The sequence below is a fragment of the Equus asinus genome, chromosome 8 (assembly GCF_041296235.1).
Source record: "Equus asinus isolate D_3611 breed Donkey chromosome 8, EquAss-T2T_v2, whole genome shotgun sequence".
Lineage (NCBI taxonomy): Eukaryota > Metazoa > Chordata > Mammalia > Perissodactyla > Equidae > Equus > Equus asinus.
This window is the reverse complement of record NC_091797.1, coordinates 36,115,800-36,138,788: the sequence shown is the minus strand read 5'-3', so window position 1 is coordinate 36,138,788 and position 22,989 is coordinate 36,115,800. Positions and strand designations below refer to the sequence as shown.

The following is a 22,989-nucleotide window of genomic DNA, read 5'->3' as shown; positions in this document are numbered from 1 at the left end:
GGTCACAGTCTTTAACCAACAGGTAACTTTAATTTTTAATAGTCTAATGGTCCAAATAACCTAAAACCTCTGAGGTTTGTGCTATGTGAAACAATAATGCTTTCTCTCACAATATTGTTGTCTAGGAGGAAAACTGCTAGACTGAAAGGACTCTGATTCCCATCAGAGACACCATTCCATACATTATTTTGTCTTTTCTTTTAAGTGATGCTGAATCAAACCTCAGTCGCTGAATTTCTCCTCCTGGGATTAACAGACATCCAGATACTGCAGCCTTTTCTCTTCGTGATTTTCCTGGCAATTTACTTTCTTATTGTGGCTGGGAATGGAGCTATCTTGATGATTGTCATCTCTGATCCAAAACTCCATTCACCTATGTATTTCTTCCTGGGAAATCTGTCATGTCTAGATATCTGCTACTCCACAGTGACACTGCCAAAGATGCTGGAGAACTTCCTCTCTACACACAAAGCAATTTCTTTCTTGGGGTGCATCAGCCAGCTTCACTTCTTCCACTTTCTGGGCAGCACTGAAGCCATGTTGTTGGCTGTAATGGCCTTTGACCGCTTTGTGGCTATCTGTAAACCACTTCATTACCCTCTAATCATGAATCATCAGCTCTGTACCCAGATGGCTATCACTATCTGGACCATTGGTTTTTCCCATGCCCTGCTGCACTCCATAATGACCTCTCGCTTGAACTTCTGTGGTTCCAACCATATACATCACTTCTTCTGTGATGTTAAGCCATTGTTGGAGTTGGCCTGTGGGAACACTGAGCTCAACCAGTGGCTGCTCAATACTGTCACAGGGACCATTGCCATGGGCCCATTCTTTTTAACACTTATCTCTTATTTCTACATTATCATCTATCTTTTCGTCAAGACCCGTTGTTGCAGCATGCTTCACAAAGCACTGTCCACTTGTGCCTCCCACTTCATGGTAGTTATTCTCTTATATGCTCCTGTAGTCTTCACTTATATTCGTCCTGCCTCAGGTAGCTCCATGGACCAGGACTGGATCATGGCCATTATGTACAGTGTGGTCACTCCTGTACTAAATCCACTGATCTATACTTTGAGGAACAAGGATGTGAAGGGGGCATTGAGTAGAGTGATTAGAAGGAGGCTCTAACTTAAAGAAATCTAGAGCATTTTTCTGAGGCATAAATAAACTGGCAATGAGAAACTTGAGATGTCAAATTGTGCTGCTCCTCAAGTTATTTCCAACATGAATAACAGAGGGAACTGAATAAAGGAAAAATAATGAGAAAGTCCAGACCAGTTGTGTTAAGCAACACATTCCTGGGTAATATATGAGAAACTTGAAGAAATGGGACACCATCCATGGAATCCTAATACTAAATTTGGTTTGAAATATCAGTGATACAACTGATTTGTTATGTATTTTTGTGTTCTTGAATGAAATCAGGTATCAAAATATGCCCATATTATCCACTTACTGGGTAGTTGTATAGTACTTAGACCTGTTAATCTGTGTGGTCACTCTAAGTTAAAATATTTTAATGCTAGTAATAAAATTATTACACTAATATATATTAAAGATTTGAATATAAGGTCATGGTTTTTCAATTGAAAAAATAAATGCTAACACATATGAGCAAAGGAAATTTTTAGGCAATACGTCATGATTTCTTTTTCTTCAAGCAGAGAGACAAGTAAATAATAAAAACAAATAATATTGTAATCACTAATTAGCAGAGATACGATAACCAGTGTTTACCTATAGAATTTTGGAATCTCTATCACTATAGATGTTTTATAAGTCAACTGGATAAACTGTCAAAGATTACTGTAAAATACTATTAAAAGAGGAGATGGGCCAGCGCTGTGGCCAAGTGATTAAGTTCGCGCACCCTGCTTCAGTGGCCCAGTGTTTCACCAGTTCAGATCCTGGGCACACACATGACACTGCTCATCAGGCCATGTTGAAGTGGCATCCCACATGCCACAACTAGAAGGACCCATAACTAAAAAATATGTATATACAACTATGTACTGGGGGGATTTGGGGAGAAAAAGGAAAAAAACAAAAAAAGAAGATTGGCAACAGTTGTTAGCTCAGGTGCCAATCTGTAAAAAGAAAAAAAGAGGAGACAGATTGAAAAGAAAATCTCAGGATTCCAGTCCCTTTCTAGCTCATCAGTATGTTATTTTCCCCTCAATCCTTGGTCATGGAAAATGATGAGTTTCAAAACTCTTCTTATTTTTTTTGTTTTGTTTCCTGTTTCTATACTTATTTTCACAGAGTGTAATGTGGTGTAATACGATGTAATACTAGTGAAATGTGAGGAATTCACCAAAATTTTTCCTTGTTTTTCTTACGTGTCACCAAACTCATACTAAGTAAAAGCTATTAAGTCATAATTGTTGAGGTATTTTTGGAGCTAGTACACAGAAAGTACTATGTTCCTTATTTTCCAAGTTCCTAGAAGTGGCTTCTGGACCTAGAAGGATGGCTGGTGCCAGCATTTATAGCTATTTAGAGACACAGACAGGAATATGAAAAGATATTTTGAGCTTGAAGATTGACTGTTCAAAGTCTCTGCATTCTCTCTTGCAAAGCCAAACAATTTGGTTCTCAATACACTACCATGCTTCTTCTCTCTTCCAACTCTACCTTCTTTGGTCCATCAATCCAGTTCTGTTTATAAAGAATATGTGTGTAGAGAATTCATCTTCTACCCAAAACTGTCTCAGACCAGCACTTTTGTTCATTATAATTTTTTTGTGTAATCCAAGATTCATGGAGGCTATGAATTATAGAGGATCACATGTGTTCTGGTTAGCTATTGCTGCATAAAACACTAACATCCCAAAGCATAGAAGCATAAAACACTTATTTAATTAAATTGCATTATTCTGTGGGTCAGAAGTAGGGAAGAACACAGCACAGAAGGATTGATTCTCCTCGATAATGTATCAGGCTTCAGCTGGAATGACTTGAGCAGCTGGGCATGCGATAGCTGGGAGATGATAAAGTCTCTCTCTATTTCTCTCTTTCTTCAGTTTCTCCATGCAGCTATCACATGTTTCTTCAGTAGGGATGCCTCAGGTACATAGGGTCCAACAGACCAAGGCAAAAGCTACCAGTCTTCTCAAAGACTAACTCAAAGACCAGTATTAACATCACTTTACCATATTTTATTGATCAAACTAGTCACAGGACAACTAAGCTTCATAAATAAAGGAAAGAATCCCTACATCTCACTGGAAAGAGCTTCAAAGGTTTTGCAAACCTCCTTAACCCACCACAGTCCTAACTCTGACTACTAATAATTTTCATTGTCCCCACATACAAAGTACACCTACTCTACCTCCAAATAATCCTAAAATCTCATCACATAATAGCATCAGTTCAAAGTCTAGGTCTTTTCATCTAAATCATGTCAAATTACAGATGGGTATGGTTTGGTATGGTTCCTTAAGTCTGATTTTTTGTTCTGAAGAGCTTTGAACTAAAGAGTCAAATTATCTCCCAACACACATTCAATACATATTGGTAACATGGCAGTGAATGACCACTGTGGAAAATTTCCTTCCAAAAGGGAAAATGTGAGGCACATAACAGAATATAGCAGTTATGAAATCCACCTGGGGAAATTTTTCTAACTCTGTCCCCTACAGCCAAAGATAATGAAATTGAAATGATGATGCCAATAAAATTCTCCTTAAAATATTTTAGAGTCTTATGATTCTTATCATGGTTTACTCAGTAGACAAATGCCATACTCACAAATCTCTATGATGTGGCCCCTCTATGGCTAGGGCTGACAGTCGGGTTATTGCAGGAAGACATCCTTAAAATTCCTAGAAACATTTTCACCTGATTGAAAGTGCCTATAAGGCATGCCCTTAAGATTATTAGGGGCCTTCTGGTCTGATATAGGAATCTAGGAGACCTGAACTTATGATTTTTAGAAGCTACACTAGGTTTACTCTTTATCTCTCTGAGGTTTTAACAAAGGATCATAAAGCCACATCTTTGAAATCTTTACCTAAACTCATAATTTACTTACAGCACCCTGGATTTTAATTTTTGCCAAGAAGCCATTTCTTACTTCAAGAACCTTCTGCCTCCTGGAGTAACCAGGACTGCAATACAGTTTAATTGTTCAAGTCTAGTAGGTCCTTGTTTCTTTATTTTTTTTTATTTTGCTTGAAAATTGAATGGTTTGTTTTTTCAGCTCATCTCATTCTTCCCTATTTTATAATAGTCAGCTAAAAGAAGTCCACTGAAACTTTCACCATTCTTTCTGGTAATCTCATTAGCAAAATCCATGGGTTCAACAGGTACCCTTTCTACCTTTCATTACTGGTAGACAATACTGTATATCTTTCCTTGCTTCCAAGGCAATAATTAGAGTTAAATTTACGTGTGAATGAACTGAAGATGTCATGGGGCTGTTTAGGGAGAAAAGAGAGTGAGCCCAAAGGAGTCACAAATATTAGCCAACATATGCAAGTAGGAATAATCATGAGATTGGATTTTGAAAGTGCTTAGTCAAGAGACTGGAAGATAAAACTCAATAAACGAAAATGCATTAACTTGAGCATGTTGAATTCTTAGGCATGGACGACAGAGGATGTGGCAAACTTGCTGCTAGTCTGACTCTCAGGAGCCTAGAAAAGTCAATGGCACATGCTAATCAATGATGAAATGCCTGATTTGCTCTGGTATTTCATAGAGAAAGGAATAAAGAAACTCAAGGAAGGTGGGGATACTCGGACGGACATATCACGTGAGGCCAAATAATCCACCATAATATTATATTCATGAGAGAGCCTAGAGGAGATACACAAGCGACCAAGTCCATTAAGAGTCCTTTCATGGAAGAACAGCAAAATTACTAAGTGGTGACTCTCCTCCGAAGACCAGAGCTGATGATTGGAGAGGTGATAACAGAGCCGGATGTCAAGGTAATGCAGAATAAGGGGCTCTAAAGCAATAGAAGACAGATAGTAGGACTGTACCGCCAGAATTCAGCAATTTACTGACATAACAAACAGTGAAGTCAGACGAGTGGCCAAGGCGTCTTGATCCACTGGGAGTTGTGGAAATTGTTAATACGATACAGTGTCCCTAGGGGCAAAATCAAGGAGGAGTCAATGAGCATGTTGCTTGACATCTACAGTCAGAAGTGGGCAAGAGTGGAGGGGCAGGAGACTGAGTGGTCTCCTCCAATAAAATGTCACAATTCTCCGCTCAGTTCATTGACCTAAGCTAATTTTAAGATTAAAATCACATCGCCCTGAAAATGTAGTCATGTCCCCAGGGAATAATTGGCATGCAACACTATGCCAAGCATTTACTGAAAAGATATCCCTGGTTATTCCATAAAAGGAACTACCTCCTTTTATGCAGATTACTGTATACTGGGAAAGGGGGACCATTGGAAAAAAAAGGACCATTGGACACACAGTCTGACTTGACATTAATACTCCCCAAACCAAAGCACCATCATGGCCTTTCTGTTAAAGTGAGCATACAGAGGCCAGGTAATAAATGGAGAAATTGTTAGTGTGGCTACACTGAGTCACCTGTTACTGCAGACACCTTCAATAGACATTCCCCAGCCACTAGATTTATAATTGGGATTGACATAATTGGAAAGTAGAGTAATCCTAAGTCAGGTCTTTGGTCTATACAGAAAGCATAGTGGAAGCTTTTGAATCTGCCTCATCAGGCTAGGATACTAAACCCCAACAGTACTATATTTGGGAAGGATAGCCAAGATTAGTGACCTCCCTTAAATAGTGAAAGACTGTAAGATCACTGCAGAGATCAGATGGTTCCTGGATAATGACTACAGACTATCCCAAGCTGAACCAAGTAGTAGTCTTGACCACAGCTTCATGTCAGACATGGTATCATTGACAGAACAAATTAACAGGATTTTAGGTAGATAGTATATATCCATTGATTTGGCAAATGCATTCTTGTTTCTCAGGAGCATCTCAAGTGTGAATGTTTCAAGAGATCCACAAAGATGTTGCAAAGTTTTTTATGATCTACCCTCAGAAGTCCCAGAACATCACTTCTGCTGCATTCCATTGGTCAAGTCAGTCACTGTGCCAGCATGGATTCAATGAAAAAGAACTCAAAAGGGCATCAAAACTGGGAGGCATTGTTCACTGGACAATTATGTTTTGAGACTAGCTACCACACTGACTTGAGACTCGTTGTGACACTCCAATATGAAGAGTTATGGTTTTTTCTCTATCTAGTAAAAATGTATATGGTACCTTTTGGGTGTCAGATGTTAGTCTAAGTACTTTACACATATTAATTCATTTATTCATAACAGTCTATATATTTATTTTATACATGAGGAAATAGAGGCACAGATATGTTAAGTAAATTGCCTAAAGTGTTGAGAGTGTGGTAGGTAATGATGGAGTACAAATCCAGGCAGTGCGGCTGCAGTCTTTTTCTGAAACATTATATTGTGCTTTCTCAACAGTCATCTTTTCAAATATAACCCATTCTCCTTATCTTCTTCTGTACTTCCTTTCTACCAGACACAGTGGGAAGTTTTCAAACTATTTTCCATACTTCTTTATTTTTCATATACTTAATCTATTTATTGTCTGTCAGCTTTTTTATTTTTATCTCGGTTCTCCATTCTTCCTTATCATTTTTCTTTTTAAATTTGTTCAATCAACAATTTAATGTATTCATCAAGTTTTTAATTTCAATAACTCTGTTTTATTTATATAAGGTTTTCCTAGTTATTTTCCAAAACTGCTTGTTGTTATTCTTAAATGATGTCTTTGTTTTTCTTTTGGTTTCTTTTCCACCCTTTATTTCTATAATAATTATAAGATTTTTAGTTGATTTCAGAATCTTTTTTACATAAAATACTAAAGATGCTAATCTAGCTATTATTTTATCTCATAATATTCATTTATGATACATATTTTCTGACAATTTTTGTAGTATTTACTGTGTTCCATTTTTATTTCTTTGGGATTCTGTTGTAGTCCAAGTTATCAAAATATCTTGCCAACAATATTTTATTTTTTCCTTTTTTCTACCACAGGTTCAAATAGACCAGAAACTCTACATGATTTTATCAGTAGATGTATAGAAAAAGATTTGATAAACTTCAATATTTATTTATGACAAAAACTCTCAGAGCACTAGAAATATGAAGACACTACCTAAACTTAATAAATGATATCTGTAAATCTTACTGAAACCTTGTCTACCAAAGCTACAGACAACATCATATGCAATGAAGAACTTTAGAAATATCCCTTTAAGATCAGGAACAAAACTAAAAGTTTTCTACTGTCACATCACTGCTACTGTAATTGAAGGCCTCAGCTAATGTAATTAAACAAGAAAAATAAAAAGGAAATACGTGGAAAGGAAGAGGCAAAATATTATTTTATGCATAGAATACCTTTATTGACATTTTAAAAGCCTATAGGTTTACAGAAATCAGCACAAAACCAGCACACAAATGTTTTTAGTAGCATGATTTATAATTGCTAAAACTTGGAAGCAACCATTATTCTTCAATAAGTGAATGGATGAATAAGCTGGTACATACATACAATGAAATACCATTCAACAATTTAAAAAGAGATCATGTCATGAAAAGACATGGAGAAAACTTAAAGGCACATTACTAAGTAAAAGAAGCCAATCTGAAAAGTCTACATACTGTATGATTCCAACTATACAACATTCCAGAAAAGGCAAAACTAAAGACACTAAATTTATCAGTGGTTGCCACAGGTTTTGGGGAGAGATAAACAGGTTGAGCCCAAAGTATTTTTAGATCAGTTAAACTACTGTGTATGAAACTGTATTGGTGGATGCATGACATTATACATTTGTCAAAACCCATAGAATGCACAACACAAAGAATGAAATATAATGGAAGCTATGCAGTTTGGTAATAATGATGTGTCAATATTAGTTTATTTATTTTAATAAACGTCCCACACTAGTGTGTGATATTGATGGTGAAAGAGGCTGTGCATGTAGAGATGAGGAGATATGTGGGAACTCTGTACTTTCTGATCAATTTTTCTCAACCTGAAAGTGCTCTAAAAAATAAAGTCTATTAATATTAAAAGCATGTATAGGATCAAGGGACAAACTATGGAATGAATTAGAATCTTAAGTAATGTCTTTTGATGCTAGACCAACATACAAATATGAAAACACAATTTTAAATGAAAATCAATTATTTTATCTACAGCAAGAATAATTATATAAAAATTTTAATAATAGGATAGAAGGTACAATTACAATAAAAACAAAGTAACTTTTAAAAATACACAAAACAGTCAATATGCATGATGAACATAGATGCAAAAATTCTCAACAAAATATTAGCAAATCAAATTCAACAACACATTTAAAGGATCGTACACCATGACCAAATGAGATTTCTTACTGTGATGCAAGGATGGTTCAAAATCTGCAAATCAGTCAATGTGGTATACCACACTAACAAAATGAAGGACAAAAATTATATGATTCATCTCAATAGATGCAGAAGAAGCATTTGACAAACTTCAACATCCATTTATGATAAAAACTCTCAACAAAGCAAGTATAATGGGAAGCACCTCAATATAATAAAAGCCATATATGACAAACCCACAGCTAACATCATACTTAACAGTAAAGCTGAGAGCTTTTTCTCTAAGAGCAGGAACAAGACAAGGATGCCATGCTCACCACTTCTATTCAATACAGTACTGAAAGTCCTTGCTAGAGCAATTAGGCAAGAAAAAGAAATAAAAGGCATCCAAACCAGAAAGGAACTAGTAAAACTGTCACTATTTGCAGATGATATAATATTATACTTTGAAAACCCCCAAAGATACTATGAAAAATTGTTAGAATTAATAAACGAGTTCAGTAAAGTTTCAGGATACAAAATCAGTACACAAAAATCCAATGAATTCCTATACAGAGATAACAAACTATCAGAAAGAAAAATTTAAAAATAATCTTATTTACAATTGCATCAAAAAGAATAGAAAACCTAGGAATTCATTTAACCAAAGTGGTGAAAGACCTGGAGACTGAAAACTACAAGACATTGATGAAAGAAATTGAAGAAGACACAAAAAAATTGAAAGACATTTCATGCCCATGGATTGGAAGATTTTATATTGTTAAAACGCCCATACTACCCAAAGTAATCTGTAGAGTCCATTCAATCACTGTATAAAAATTCCAGTGACATTTTTCATAGAAATGGAAGATACAATCCTAGAATTTGTACAAAACCACAAAGACCCTGAATAGTCAAAGCAAGATTGAGAAAGAAGAACTAAGCTGGAGGCATCACACTTACTGATTTCAAGCTATATTACAAAGCTATAGTAATTAAAACAGTAGGATATTATCAAAAAAACAGACACATAGATCATTGAAACAAAATACAGACCCCAGAAATAAACCCACCTGTATACAATCAATTCATTTATGACAAAGGGGCCAAGACTATACAACGGGGAAAAGAGAGTCTCTTCAATAAATGGTGTTGGGAAAAATGGACAACGATATGCAAAAGAATGACACTGAACCACTCTTTTACACCATACACAAAAAATAACCCAAAATTGATTAAAGACTTCAACATAAGATCTGAAATCATAAAATTCCTAGAAGAAAACATGGGCAATAAGCTCCTTAATATGTCCTGATGATGACTTTTTAAATCCAGCACCAAAAACAAAAGCAAGAAAAGCATAATAAACAAGTGAGACTACCTCAAACTAAAAAGCTTCTGCATAGCAAAGAAAATTATCAACAAAATTAAAAGATAACCTAATGAATGGAATAAAATATTTTTAAATCATATATCTATTAAGGGGTTAATATCCAAAATATATAAAGAACTCATACAACTCAATAGCAAGGAAAAAATCTGATTAAAAAATGGGCAGAAGATCTGAAAGACAATTTTCTGAAAAAATTACACATATAGTCAATGGGTACATGAAAAGATGTTCAACATTATTAATTATCAGGGAAATTTAAATCAAAACCACAATGAGATATCACCTCACACCTCTTAAAATGGCTATTATCAAAAAGACAAGAAATGAAAAGTGTTGGTGAGGATGTGGAGAAAAGGGAGCCTGCACTGTTGGTGGGAATGTAAATTGTTTCAGCCACTATGGAAAACAGTATGGAGTTGCTTGAAAAATTAAAAATAAAACTACCCTATGATCCAGCAATTCCATTTCTTGGATTTATTTGAAGAAAACAAAATCACTAACTCAAAAACATATGTGCAGGGCCGGCCCAGTGGCACAGTGGTTAAGTTTGCATGTTCCACTTCATTGGCGCAGGGTTCATCGGTTTGGATCCCGGGTGCAGATCTATGCACCACTCATCAAGCCATGCTGTTTCACACATCCCACATATAAAGTAGAGGAAGAAGGGCACAGATGTTAGCTCAGGGCCAGTCTTCCTCAGCAAAAGAGAGGAGGATTGGCAGCAGATGTTAGCTAAGGGCTAATCTTCCTCAAAAAAACCCCACATATGTGCACCCCCATGTTCATTACAGCATTATTTACAATAGACAAGATATGGAAGCATTCTAAGTGTCCACTGATTAATGAACAGATGAGAAATTGTGGTGTACATATACAATGGAGTATTTTTCAGCCATAAAAAAGGATAACATCTTGCCATTTGTGTCAACATCCATGGACCTTGAGGGGACTATACTAAGTAAAAAAAGTCAGACAGAGAAAGACAAACATCATATGACATCTCTAATACAAAGAATCAAAAACAAAAAGAGAAAAACTTAGCTCATAGATATGGAGAATACATTGTTGGTTGCCAGAGGTAGTGGTGGAGTGTGAGAAAATGGGTGAAGGGAGTCAAAAATTTAAAATTTTTTTTAAACTTTAAAAAAAATTTTTTTAAATCAAAACAGCACGGCACTGGGGGCCGGCCCGGTGGCGCAGCGGTTAAGTTCGCACGTTCCGCTTCTCGGCGGCCCGGGGTTCGCTGGTTCGGATCCCGGGTGCGGACATGGCACTGTTTGGCAGCCATGCTGTGGTAGGCGTCCCACGGATAAACTAGAGGAAGATGGGCACGGATGTTAGCTCAGAGCCAGGCTTCCTCAGCAAAAAGAGGAGGACTGGCAGTAGTTAGCTGAGGGCTAATCTTCCTCCAAAAAAAACAAAACAAAACAAAACAAAAAAAACAGCACGGTACTGGTACAAAAACAGGTGCACAGATCAATGGAACAGAATTGAAAGCCCAGAAATAAAACTACACATCTATGGACAGCTAATCTTCGACAAAGGAGCTGAGGGCCTACAATGGAGAAAAGAAAGTCTCTTCAACAAATGGTGCTGGGAAAACTGGACAGCCACATGTAAAAGATTGAAAATTGACCATTCTTTTTCACCATTCACCAAAATAAACTAAAAAAAGACTTGAATGTAAGACCCGAAACCATGAAAATTCTAGAAGAAAACATAGGCAGTACGCTCTTTGACACTGGTCTTAGCAGCACTTTTTCAAATACCATGTCTGACCAAGCAAGGGAAACAATAGAAAAAATAAACAAGTGGGACTACATCAAACTAAAAAGCTTCTGCACAGCAAAAGAAACCATCAACAAAATGAAAAGACAACCTAACAATTGGGAGAAGATATTTGCAAACCATATATCAGATAAGGAACTCAGACATCTCAACAACAAAAAAACCCACAACCCTATTAAAAAATGGGCAAAAGACCTGAGCAGATATTTCTCCAAAGAAAATATACGGATGGCCAAAAGGCACATGAAAAAATGTTCACTATCATTAACTATCCGGGAAATGCAAATCAAAACTACAATAAGTTATCACCTCAGTCCTGTCACAATGGCTGTAACTAACAAGACAGGACACCAGTGTGGGAGAGGATGTGGAGAGAAGGGAACGCTCATACACTGCTGGTGGGCATGCAAACTGGTGCAGCCACTATGGAAAACAGTACAGAGTTTCCTCAAAAAATTACGAATAGATCTACTATATGATATAGCTATTCCACAGCTTGGTATTTACCCAAAAAATTGAAAACTAAAATGCATAAAGATACATGCACTGCTATGTTCATCACAGCATTATTCACAATAGCCAAGATTTGGAAGAAATCCAGGTGCCCATCGAGAGACAAATGAATAAAGAAGATGTGGTACATATACAAAATGGAATACTGATCAGCCATAAGAAATTATGAAATCCAGCCATTTATGACAACATGAATGGACCTTGAGGGTATTATGCTAAGTGATATAAGTCAGAGGGAGAAATTCAAATACCATATGTACTCACTCATAAGTAGAAGATAAAAACAATGACAAACAAACACAAAGTGACAGAGATTGAAACAAACAGGTAGCAACAGGGATTGGATTGGTGCTTACCAGAGGCGATGTGAGGAGGGAAGAGGGCAAAAGGGGTGATTATGCACATGTGTGTGGTGAGGGATTGTAATTAGTCTTTGGGTGATGAACATGGTGCAATCTTCGCAGAATTAAAAATGTATTGTGATGTACACCTGAAAGTTATACAATGTTATAATCCAATGTTACTACAATAAAAAAAAGTAAATAAATAAATAAAAGGAAACATCTGAAGCCATGGACTCGTGTATTGTCCATGGTTCTGAAATTAAGACAGAAACATTGTAAGGAAAGAAAATACGAACAATGAAAATAAAATGTAACTCAAGATAGACATTCTCTAAGGGGAATTCCCTCATATGACAGCTATGGAAATGTATCCTGTTTATTCTTACAACAATCCTTCTCAGACCCAAGGGACACACTCTCTCAAGATTTGCATGTCTAGAGATCTATGTCTCACAAGAGGATGGCAGAATTTCAGAAAGAGAGGAAGAGGTTTTGGAAGATGAAGAGCTTATGCTGCAATCCCAATATGAACTATCACTTCAAATATTTTTCTACTATTTATAACCAAGGGAAGTGTAAACCTGAAAAGCTTTCTTAGCTGTGACTTTGAACACTCAGTCAGGTAAGAGAATGAATTAGGAGATAGGCTGAGCAGTGGCTCATATTTTTTGTCTGCTTGCTAGTATTAAAAGTTAGTACTCAGGATTTAGAGATGGTTTCCGTGTCTAATGATGGCCTCCTCTTTGTGTTTGTGACTTACAAAGGCTCTTTACTTCATACGTTTTTATTGCCATATCCCTTTCTCAATTCAACATGCCTGGTTCTCTAGATATTCTCCAAAGTAAATATGCAATCTCTAAATATTGAAAATGCAGTAAAATAAATTGTTTAGTACAGACAGTCTGATTGCTAATTTTCTTTAAATGTTAGGAAAATTTTTCCCCAAATTAATTTTTGATACAATTTTGTTTTGTAGGTGAGAGAAACATAAATGATATTTGACATATCACTTGTATCTTCAACAGGAGTGGTAAATTTTAACGATATAAAAAATGTACATGACTAGGAAAGAAAGTTACTCTGAATTGTTTGCAGCTAGCCTTTCATGGAGGTATAGTAGAGGTTAAATAATTTCTCTAAATTTCCTCCAGTTATAAAGTCTAGAATCCCATTGGCTCTTGAGCTGTTCCCTAGTTAAATCTTTTTTTTTATTCTAGTCACATCAAATCATTTTCTTCTCCTCTCAAGGATTTTCCAAACTTTGAATGATTCCCCTTCTAAAGGAAATATTCCAATGTCTTCATCTCTATCGGATTTTCTTATACTTCTTAGTCTTCTTTCCTTCTCTATTTTTCTTAAGCAAAAACCCTTCAGATGGTTTGTTACCAGGTCAAGAGATAACACTGTACTGAAGCACCAAATTTGTCACAGTTAAGGCTAACATAGGAAGATGAAAGGAAAGTTGTATCAGAAGGTAGATGTTCACAGTCAGAGAAGATGACAGGCTGGCAACATGCTCTGAATCCCTGGAAGAAATAAAAATATCAATGGTAAATTTAATAATGAAAAGAACAATTGGGTCACAGTCCATAACCAACAAGTAAACTTAATATTTAATAGTCTAATGCTCCACATACTTACAACCTCTGAGTTTGGGACTATATAAAACAACACTGCTCTCCCTCAAAACGTTGTTGTCTAAGTGGGAAAATCCTAGGCTGAAAGACTGTGATTCCCATCAGAGAGAGCATTCCGTCTATTATTTTGTTGTTTCTTTTCAGTGATGCTGAATCAAACCTCAATCACAGAATTTCTCCTTCTGGGAGTAACAGACATCCAAGTACTGCAGACTTTTCTCTTCGTGGTTTTCCTAGCAATTTATTTTGCCAATGTGACTGGGAATGGAGCCATCCTGATGGTTGTCATCTCTGATCCAAGACTCCATTCCCCTATGTATTTCTTCTTGGGAAATCTCTCATGTCTAGATATCTGCTACTCCACAGTGACACTGCCAAAGATGCTGGAGAACTTCCTCTCTACACACAAAGCAATTTCTTTTTTGGGGTGCATCAGCCAGCTTCACTTCTTCCACTTTCTGGGCAGCACTGAGGCCATGTTGTTGGCTGTAATGGCCTTTGACCGCTTTGTGGCTATCTGTAAACCACTTCATTACCCTCTAATCATGAATTATCAGCTCTGTACCCAGATGGCTATCACTATCTGGACCATTGGGTTTTTCCATGCCCTGCTGCACTCCATAATGACCTCTCGCTTGAACTTCTGTGGTTCCAACCATATACATCACTTCTTCTGTGATGTTAAGCCATTACTGGAGTTGGCCTGTGGGAACACTGAGCTCAACCAGTGGCTGCTCAATACTGTCACAGGGACCATTGCCATGGGCCCATTCTTTCTAACACTTCTCTCCTATTTCTACATTATCACCCATCTCTTCTTCAAGACCCGTTGTTGCAGCATGCTTCACAAAGCACTGTCCACTTGTGCCTCTCACTTCATGGTAGTTATTCTTTTCTATGCTCCTGTTCTCTTCACCTATATTCGTCCTACTTCAAGCAGCTCTGTGGACCAGGACCGGATCATTGCCATCATGTACAGTGTGGTCACTCCTGTACTAAACCCACTGATCTATACGTTAAGGAATAAGGAAGTAGAGGGAGCCTTGAGTAGAGTGATCAGAATGAGGTTCTAACATGAAGAAATCTAGAGCATTCTTATGAGGCATAAATAAATTGGCAATGAGAAAGTTAAGATGTGAAATTGTACTGCTTCTCAAATTGTTTACAATATATGTAACAGAGGGAACTGAATAAAGGAAAAGTAAATGGAAAAGTCTAGTACAGTTGTGTCAAACAATGCATTCCTAGGTAATGTGATGAAAACTTAAACAAATGAGACACTAGCCATGGAATCCTAATGTTAAATTTGGTTCTGGAATATCAGTGGATACAACTGATTTGTTACATATTCTTACATGCCCTTAGTGAAATCAAGTATAGAAATATGCCTAAATTATCCATGTATTTGGTAGGTGGATAATACTAAGGTCTTTTTATCTGTGTGGACTCTCTAAGGTAAGATTTTAATATGAGCAATGAAATTATTAAGCTATTATATATTAAGGATTTTAATTTAGGGTTATGAATATTCAATTGAAAAGGTAAATGTTAACTCTCAGATGAGTTACAGGAAATTTTTAAGCAGTATTTCATGATTTCTTTTTCTTCAAGCAGGGAGGCAAGTAAGTAATTAAACCAAATAATATTGTAATCCTAATTAACAGAGATAAAATAACCAATGGTTTATAGAAAGAGTTTTGGAACCTCTATCTCCAGAGATGTTTTATAAATCAACTAGGCAAACTCTCAAGGATTACTGTAAAATATTCTCAAAAAAGGAGGTAGATTGAAAACCTCTCAGGAATCCCTTTCTAGCTCCTTAGTGTGTTATTTTATCTTCAGTCTTTGGTCATGGAAAATGATCATTTTGAAAACTCTTTCTATTTTTTTGTTTTGTTTTCAACTTCTGCATTTATTTTCACAGAATGTAACATGATGTAATATGATATAACACCAATGAAATGTAAAGAATTCATCAGAATTTTGTTTTGTTTTAATTACTTGCCACAAAACTAAATTTATAGATTTGCTTTCGTGCAGTATCTGTGGCACATTTTAAGTGAGAGTTGCTTCTCCTGCCTCACAGCATGTTCTGCTTCCTGTTCCTTCAATTGTTCAGCTTCTCCAAAGGAGTGGATAATCTCATGTTAATATTAATTAGTACACAGAAATGGCACAGACTTTGTAGTCCATGCATCCGGATTGGAAATCCAGCTCTCCCACTTGCTAGCATCAGTTAGGGAAGACAATGAGAGTTCTGCATAGGCAACTAAAGAACAGTAAACCCTTTTGACTTCCCTCAGAGGGCTGTTATTATGTTCATTTGACCTAATAACATGTAAAGCAATGAGAAGTGTCGGTTTATTTGATTCCCCAAGCCTCCATCAAGCATAGTTACAAAGATCAGACTTCTGCAAAACACTTATTTTTTTCACAATGCAATTTTTTTCTTATGATAAAAATGACATGCTTATTACAAGGAAGTCAAATAATACAAAGTTGCATGATAGAGAAAGTAAGAGACCATTCTCTAACTTAATTTTAAAAAACAATTTTCTGTAGCATCCATAATGACGACAGGGAGACCTTAAACTAAAAGATTTTATCATTCTTATGGTTAAAAATATCTGCCAGATAAGCCAAATCTAGATAAAAATTCTGTTCTGAATAAATGTCCCAAATATGAAACTTTTTAAGAAAAATTGGACTTTTGAAATCCAGATTGATTCTATATGGTTGATAAACTCTTCATTTTACGCCCCCATTTCCAACAAGAATTTTCTTTTAAATCAATGATACAGAGCCCTGCTTTTGGTTACTTCTGAGGGCTTTTTTGACTGTGGATTCTCACTGTTATTGGAAACTCTCTACTGACAAGCTTGCCTGTGTAAAGTGCAATGAATGATAAGAATTCAGGGGCTTCCTTCATTACTAAAGTATCAAAACCAGATCCATCACCAAACATCAGAGAAGCTCCATCTGAGCTGAGTGTGAAGCTTTTCTTTACAAAGTTTTGTTTAAAAAAAAGCAAAAACTTTTATCACTTCCAAAACTTCAATAACCTTAATAGTTTACAAAGTAAACTCATAAAATAGGAATTTTCTGATAACATCAGCTTGAGCAGGGCAAACAGAAAAAGATATGGCACATTGAGAGATGTCTGCGGTTTCACCCAGTTGTGCCCTGAAGAGTAATGGCAAGGCTGCTGTTCTCGATGATCTACTTCTAAGTATTTTGAAGAAATATCAACTACTGCTGAATAAATGTAATCTTTAACAAAGAAATAGGTTCCAGTTTTCCCTCAATTCCCTTCCATAAACCACATGCCCCATTTCCAGGGCACCTGCCTTCACTAATGCTCCTCCATCAGGCTTCTTTTGTTTGGCAATTTGAAAGCAACTTTATAGTGTGCTATAACAAAAGATTTTTGTGAATTAGCGAATCCTAATTTATAAACGTTCCAGCTTTTTCAAGTTGAGTCCTCCTCACACAAAGAACAGAAAAACTCACATCTTATTTTGACACATTTTCAGAATGAACAGAGCTAAGGTGTTCTTTCAATTTGGCTGACTTCATATTTCTGTTTACAAGAATTTCTCCACACTGAAAACACTGTGGCTTTTGTATTCCATCATATTCATGAATGCAGCTGAAATACTAACATACGTAATTTTCATCACATTTTCTTATCTTTGGCATTTCTACTTAATTGGGTCTACAAAATATAAAGTAAAGCTAAAATGAAATATTTATTCCATTGACTTTATTGGAAATAAATTTTCCATGATTTTAAAGAAATTTGATATGTCTACAAAGAATAAGAAATTATGCATTCATTTAAAAAATACAAGATATATTAAAATCTTACTGAATATTTAAAATTAGATATTGTTGAAAATAGATATTTTTTAAATTATGACAATTGGCAAAATAAAACTGGTTTTATAATTTGCCCAAAGTTTAAATTCTTTCATGAATTTCAGATTTAGACACCAGAGTTAGACACCAGGTTAGTTTAGGTATAGCAGTTCAGACAGTACTTTAGAAGAAGTGACCTGCCTGAAATTCACCTACCACTGCACATGCATTCTGGTGACCTTCCTAGAAACCGTTCTCAGTTTTTTCATGAAGTGTTTTTAGATATGCAGAATTTTCAGGAAATAATAATGTAAGAACAGCGCTTGTACCAGTGGAGTACCAAAGGGAGGACAATGGGAGCAGTCTGCCTTAGGTGCAGGCGGTAAGGGAGTTCATTGCCTGCAGAGAATTTTAAAACAATAAGAAACCAACTCAAGTTCGTCTGTTATTATAACAGAAATAGAAAACACATGCATATTATTATTATTGTTATACAAATAATAACTATGCATTGGTTATATTATATTGTATTATAACCATGCACTAAGTGTAAATAAGTCAGTAACAAAATATTCCTCCACACCCCACAAAAAAAATCTTTTGTTGGTCTAAGTTGCAATTGCTGCAGTTACTTCTCAGTCTTGATAACATGTCTGTAAGCCTTCAGTTAGCACATTTTCATTACTTAAACTTTCATAAACATATTCTACGTAGAAGTTAATTCAAAGAACTCTCTGTTAAACTGTGGATGCTGGACAGACTCAGACTCAGCTGGACAGACTCAGACTCAGATACCAGCTACTTGCCTTTGTTTAAACTAGAGAAAGTTTGTAACAATTCGGAGTCACTTGCTGACTGTAGTTGGTTTCTCTAACCCCTATGGTACTTTGAAACAATAGATTACAAATTATGACAGTACAGTGACTTTAAAGACAAATAAACAGAATTTGACTTACTTCAATTACGTACTCTGTGTCCTTTTAGAGTTTTTATTTTTGTTCAAATTGTAAAGTAGTAAAACAATGTGAACTGTGAGGTATCATTTTTTTGTGTTTGGTAAGTAAAACTTTTCATTCATGTGTGAAATATTATACTGAACATTATCTTTAAATTTGAAATTCATTCTTTTATATTAACATTTTTTAATTTTTATTAAACTGGAATGTTATTCCTTATTACTACAACAGTCCGACATGTGGGGACAAGTTTTTCCTTTATTCCAAAAATACTTTAATATAACTCTCAAATATCATTCCTTACTTTTTCCTTTTGTGTACTATAATATTCATTTTATTTTTAATATTTCTTGTTTCCATTTGTTTGGCATGAATGTATATTCAAATTTCAATAAAAGAACATTTTACTGCCTGTACTTCCTTTCAGGTCATAATTATTGTGAATTTCATTTTGTTATTGAGTAAGGGCTTGCAACATGATGTGCACAGAAGCCAACACAATGGCACCCTAGCTTTTGAGAGAAGAAAGGCTTTATTGAAAGACTGGTCTGTAAGGAGACAGTAGGCAAGGCTCTCAAATCTGTCTCACTGATTCAGGGCCCGGGGCAAAATTTATAGGATAAAAGGAAGGGAGTTCTGAAGTGTGGAGATAGATGATCGAAGAAGTGAGGTAATTGATGATCTGAACAAAGGTAGTCAAGCTTCATGGTTCTTCATAGGACACATGTTTACACAATGGTGGTATTAGGATGATCTGGGGAGTGGAATTTTCAGTCCCTTGATGTCAAAAATGTCATTTATGAGACATCTGTTCAGGCCCAGTTGAAGAGTTGGTGATCTCAACCAGCCTGAACTGGACGAGGGGCGACACTCAGATCCTGAAAAACAACACTCAATGGTCCTAGTTGGCCCATGTTTACAAATCCATAATTATTACTGAAAATAATTGTATCATACAAAAGGAGGGTGTAAAAAATGGTCCATTCTGGATGTCAAATATGTTTAGCTCACTGTCAGTTTGTTCAAACATCTGTGTGTGCATGACTTTACCTCATATGGAAACAATGTCCGAAAAGGGCATACAAAGAGAAAACCAAATAAACTAAATAACTGGTGCTAACTCCACAACATATAACACTGTAGATAACCCATATAGTATCCCTGTGTCATCTGTTAGCAGAAATAAGATGTTTCTTTAAACAGTTCTCTCCACCACCAGAGAGTTGGAACTTGCCTTGTACCCTGCAACCCAGGTACCTATTACAAAAGGCTGCACCACCTTAACACAAAGTTAGGAATTCTTATTTAAACTGTCTCATTGTGCAAAACTTTTTAAAATACAATACTATTTTTTATTGTGTAAAATACCTAAAACATAAAATGTCATTTTAACCATTTTCAGTGTACAATTCAGTGGCATTAATCACATTCACAAGTAGTGCAACCATCACCACTATCTACTTCCAACATTTTTCATCATCCTAAACAGAAACTGTACCCAGTAAGCAATAACTCTTCACTCTCCCTCTCACCCCTGTGTAGTGTAAGCCCTGACAGTTGGCTGTGTATTTCTCCCTTCAGTTCTGTTTATTTTGGCTTCATATATTTTGAGACTTTCTTGTTAGGTGTGTATATGTTTATAATTATTATATCTTCTTGATGAAGTGACACTTTTATCAATATTTAGTATTCTTATTTGCCTCTTTAAATCTTTTTGACTTAAAATCTATTTGGTCTAATAATAACATAGCCATCCTTGATCTCCTTTAGTTGCCATTTGCATGGAAAGTCTTTTTCTACCCTTTCATTTTCAACCTCTCATGCGTTTGTATCTAAAATGAGTCATTTGCAGATAGCACATAGTTGGATCTTTTTTTATCCATTCTTCCAATCTTTGCATTTTAATGAGTTTAATCCGTTTACATTTAAAGTAATTACTAATAAAGAAAGACTACTTCTGTCACTTTTTTATTTGTGTTCTGTATGTCTTATATGCCTTTTGTTCCTCAATTCCTCCATCACTATCTTTTTTTCTACTTAGCTAATTATTTTAGTACACTATTTGATTCCATCCTTCTTCACTTTTCTGTATAATTTTTAGGGTTTTTTTAGTGATTACCTTAAGGCTTAAAATTAGCATCTTAAACTTTTAACTATGTAGTTTGAATAATACTAACTTATTTTCAATAGTATACAAACACTCTAATCCTATGCATCTCAATCCCTCCCCTTTTATAATGTTATTGTCAAAGATTACATCTTTATAAGTTGTATACTGTCTTAGTCATTTCAGGATACTATAACAAATTACCACAGACATTAAACAACAAACATTTGTTTCTCACAGTGCTGGGTGCTGGGAAGTCAAAGATCTAGGGGCCAGCAGATTCAGTGTCCAGTGAGAGCCCTCCTCCTAGTTTCCAGGTGGCCATTTTCTCACTAAATCTCACATAGTGGAAAGAGAATGAGGGAGCTCACTGGGGTTTCTTTTATGAGAGCACTAATCTTATTCATGAGGGCTCCACCACAAGGAAGAAAGAAGAGTTACGAATTAAAAGTACAATAACACCAGCTTTTATATTTACCTACATAGGTACCCTGCTAGTGTTCTTTATTTCTTCATATGGCTTCAAGTTGCTATCTAGTGTACTTTCATGTCAGCCTGAAGTATTCCGTATAGCATTTCTTGTAAGACATATCTCCCAGTGAGAAACTCCCTTCACTTTTATCTCAGAATGTCTCAGTTTCTCCTTCATTTTTGAAGGATAGTTTTGCCAGATATAAAATCTTGGTTGCTGGGGGCTGACCCCTTGGCTGAGTGGTTAACTTGGTGCACTCTGCTTCAGTGGCCTTGGGTTGCCAGTTCAGATCCCAGGCACGGACCTACACACTGCTCATGAAGCCATGCTATGGTGACATCCCACATAGAAGAACTAGAATGATTTACAACTAGGATACACAGCTATGTACTAGGGTTTTGGGGATCATCTCACTGCCTTCTGGCCTCCATGGTCTCTGCTGACACATCAGCTGTCAACCTTATTGAGAACCCCTTGCATATGATAAATTACTTCTCTCTTGCTACTTTCAAGACTCTCTTTGTATTCAGCTTTCAACAATCTGACTATGTATTTTGTTGTGGATCACTTTGAGGTTATCCTACTTGGAATTCATTGAGTGTTTGGATGTGTAAATGCATGTCTTTCATCAAATTTGGGAAGTTTGGGCAATTATTTCTTCAAATATTCTTTCTGCCCCTTTCTCTCTTTCTTCTTGTACTAGTACTCCCATGATGGGGATGTTCATATGCTTGATGATATCCCACAGGTCCCTACACTCTGTTCAATTTTTTAGTTCTTTTTTCTTTCTAATCCACAGACTGGATAATTTCAATTGTCCTATCTTCAAGTTCACTAATTCTTTTGCCAGCTCAGATCTGACATTTAATCCCTCTAGTGAATTTTTCATTTTAGTTATTGTACTTTTCAACTACAGAATTTTTATTTGGTTCCTTTTTAAATCCTATCTCTTTATTGATATTTTTATCTTGTTCATATGTTTTTTCCTGATTTCCTTTAGTTCTTAGTCTATGGTTTTCTTTAGTTCTCTGAGTGCATTTAAGGCAGTTGATTTAAAATCTTTGTCGTATAAATCTAATATCTGGGCTTCCTCAGGTATGGTTTCTGTCAATTTATTTTCTTCCTTTGAATAGGCCATACTTTCCAATTTCTTTGCATGCTTTGTGATTTTTTGTTGGAAACTAGCCACTTGAACATGTGGTAAATCTGGAAATCAGATTCTCCTCCTTCCTGAGGGTTTGCTGTTCTTGATTGTTGAAGACGTAGCTTGTGTACAGCCAGTGTTTTGCTCAATTTCTTTGAACTCCAGGAACTTAAAAAACCACATGTCCCAGTCTTTGCAGATTAACTCTGTGCTGGAGCACTCCTTTAACACTTAGCTGAGCCATTTACAATTCTGCCTCAGCCTTCACTTTCTCCTTGCAATAAGCCTATAGATCAGCCAATGGTAAATGCTTAGATTCTTCTCAGGTCTTTTCTAAGCCCATGTCCCGTCCTGTCCCAGTAGAAATGGGAAATATTGAATGCTCTAATTTCTC

The 22,989-nt window shown here is 35.9% G+C and overlaps 2 protein-coding genes across 2 annotated transcripts; both read left to right on the top strand.

Moving 5' to 3' along the window:
- The first annotated feature begins 207 nt into the window (after nt 1–207).
- LOC106843497 (olfactory receptor 12D1-like) lies at nt 208–1,134 on the top strand. Its single transcript, XM_014860531.3, has one exon. It carries the CDS (start codon nt 208–210, stop codon nt 1,132–1,134), a length of 927 nt encoding a protein of 308 aa, XP_014716017.1.
- Nucleotides 1,135–14,204: 13,070 nt separating this feature from the next.
- Nucleotides 14,205–15,131, top strand: LOC106843449 (olfactory receptor 12D2). The gene has a single exon (XM_014860484.3). The coding sequence runs from the start codon at nt 14,205–14,207 to the stop codon at nt 15,129–15,131; it is 927 nt and encodes a 308-aa protein (XP_014715970.2).
- Nucleotides 15,132–22,989: the final 7,858 nt, after the last annotated feature.

Bases quoted from the DNA above. Each gene is read 5' to 3' on its own strand.
- LOC106843449 (XM_014860484.3), top strand. From the start codon at position 14,205: ATGCTGAATCAAACCTCAATCACAGAATTTCTCCTTCTGGGAGTAACA.
- LOC106843497 (XM_014860531.3), top strand. From the start codon at position 208: ATGCTGAATCAAACCTCAGTCGCTGAATTTCTCCTCCTGGGATTAACA.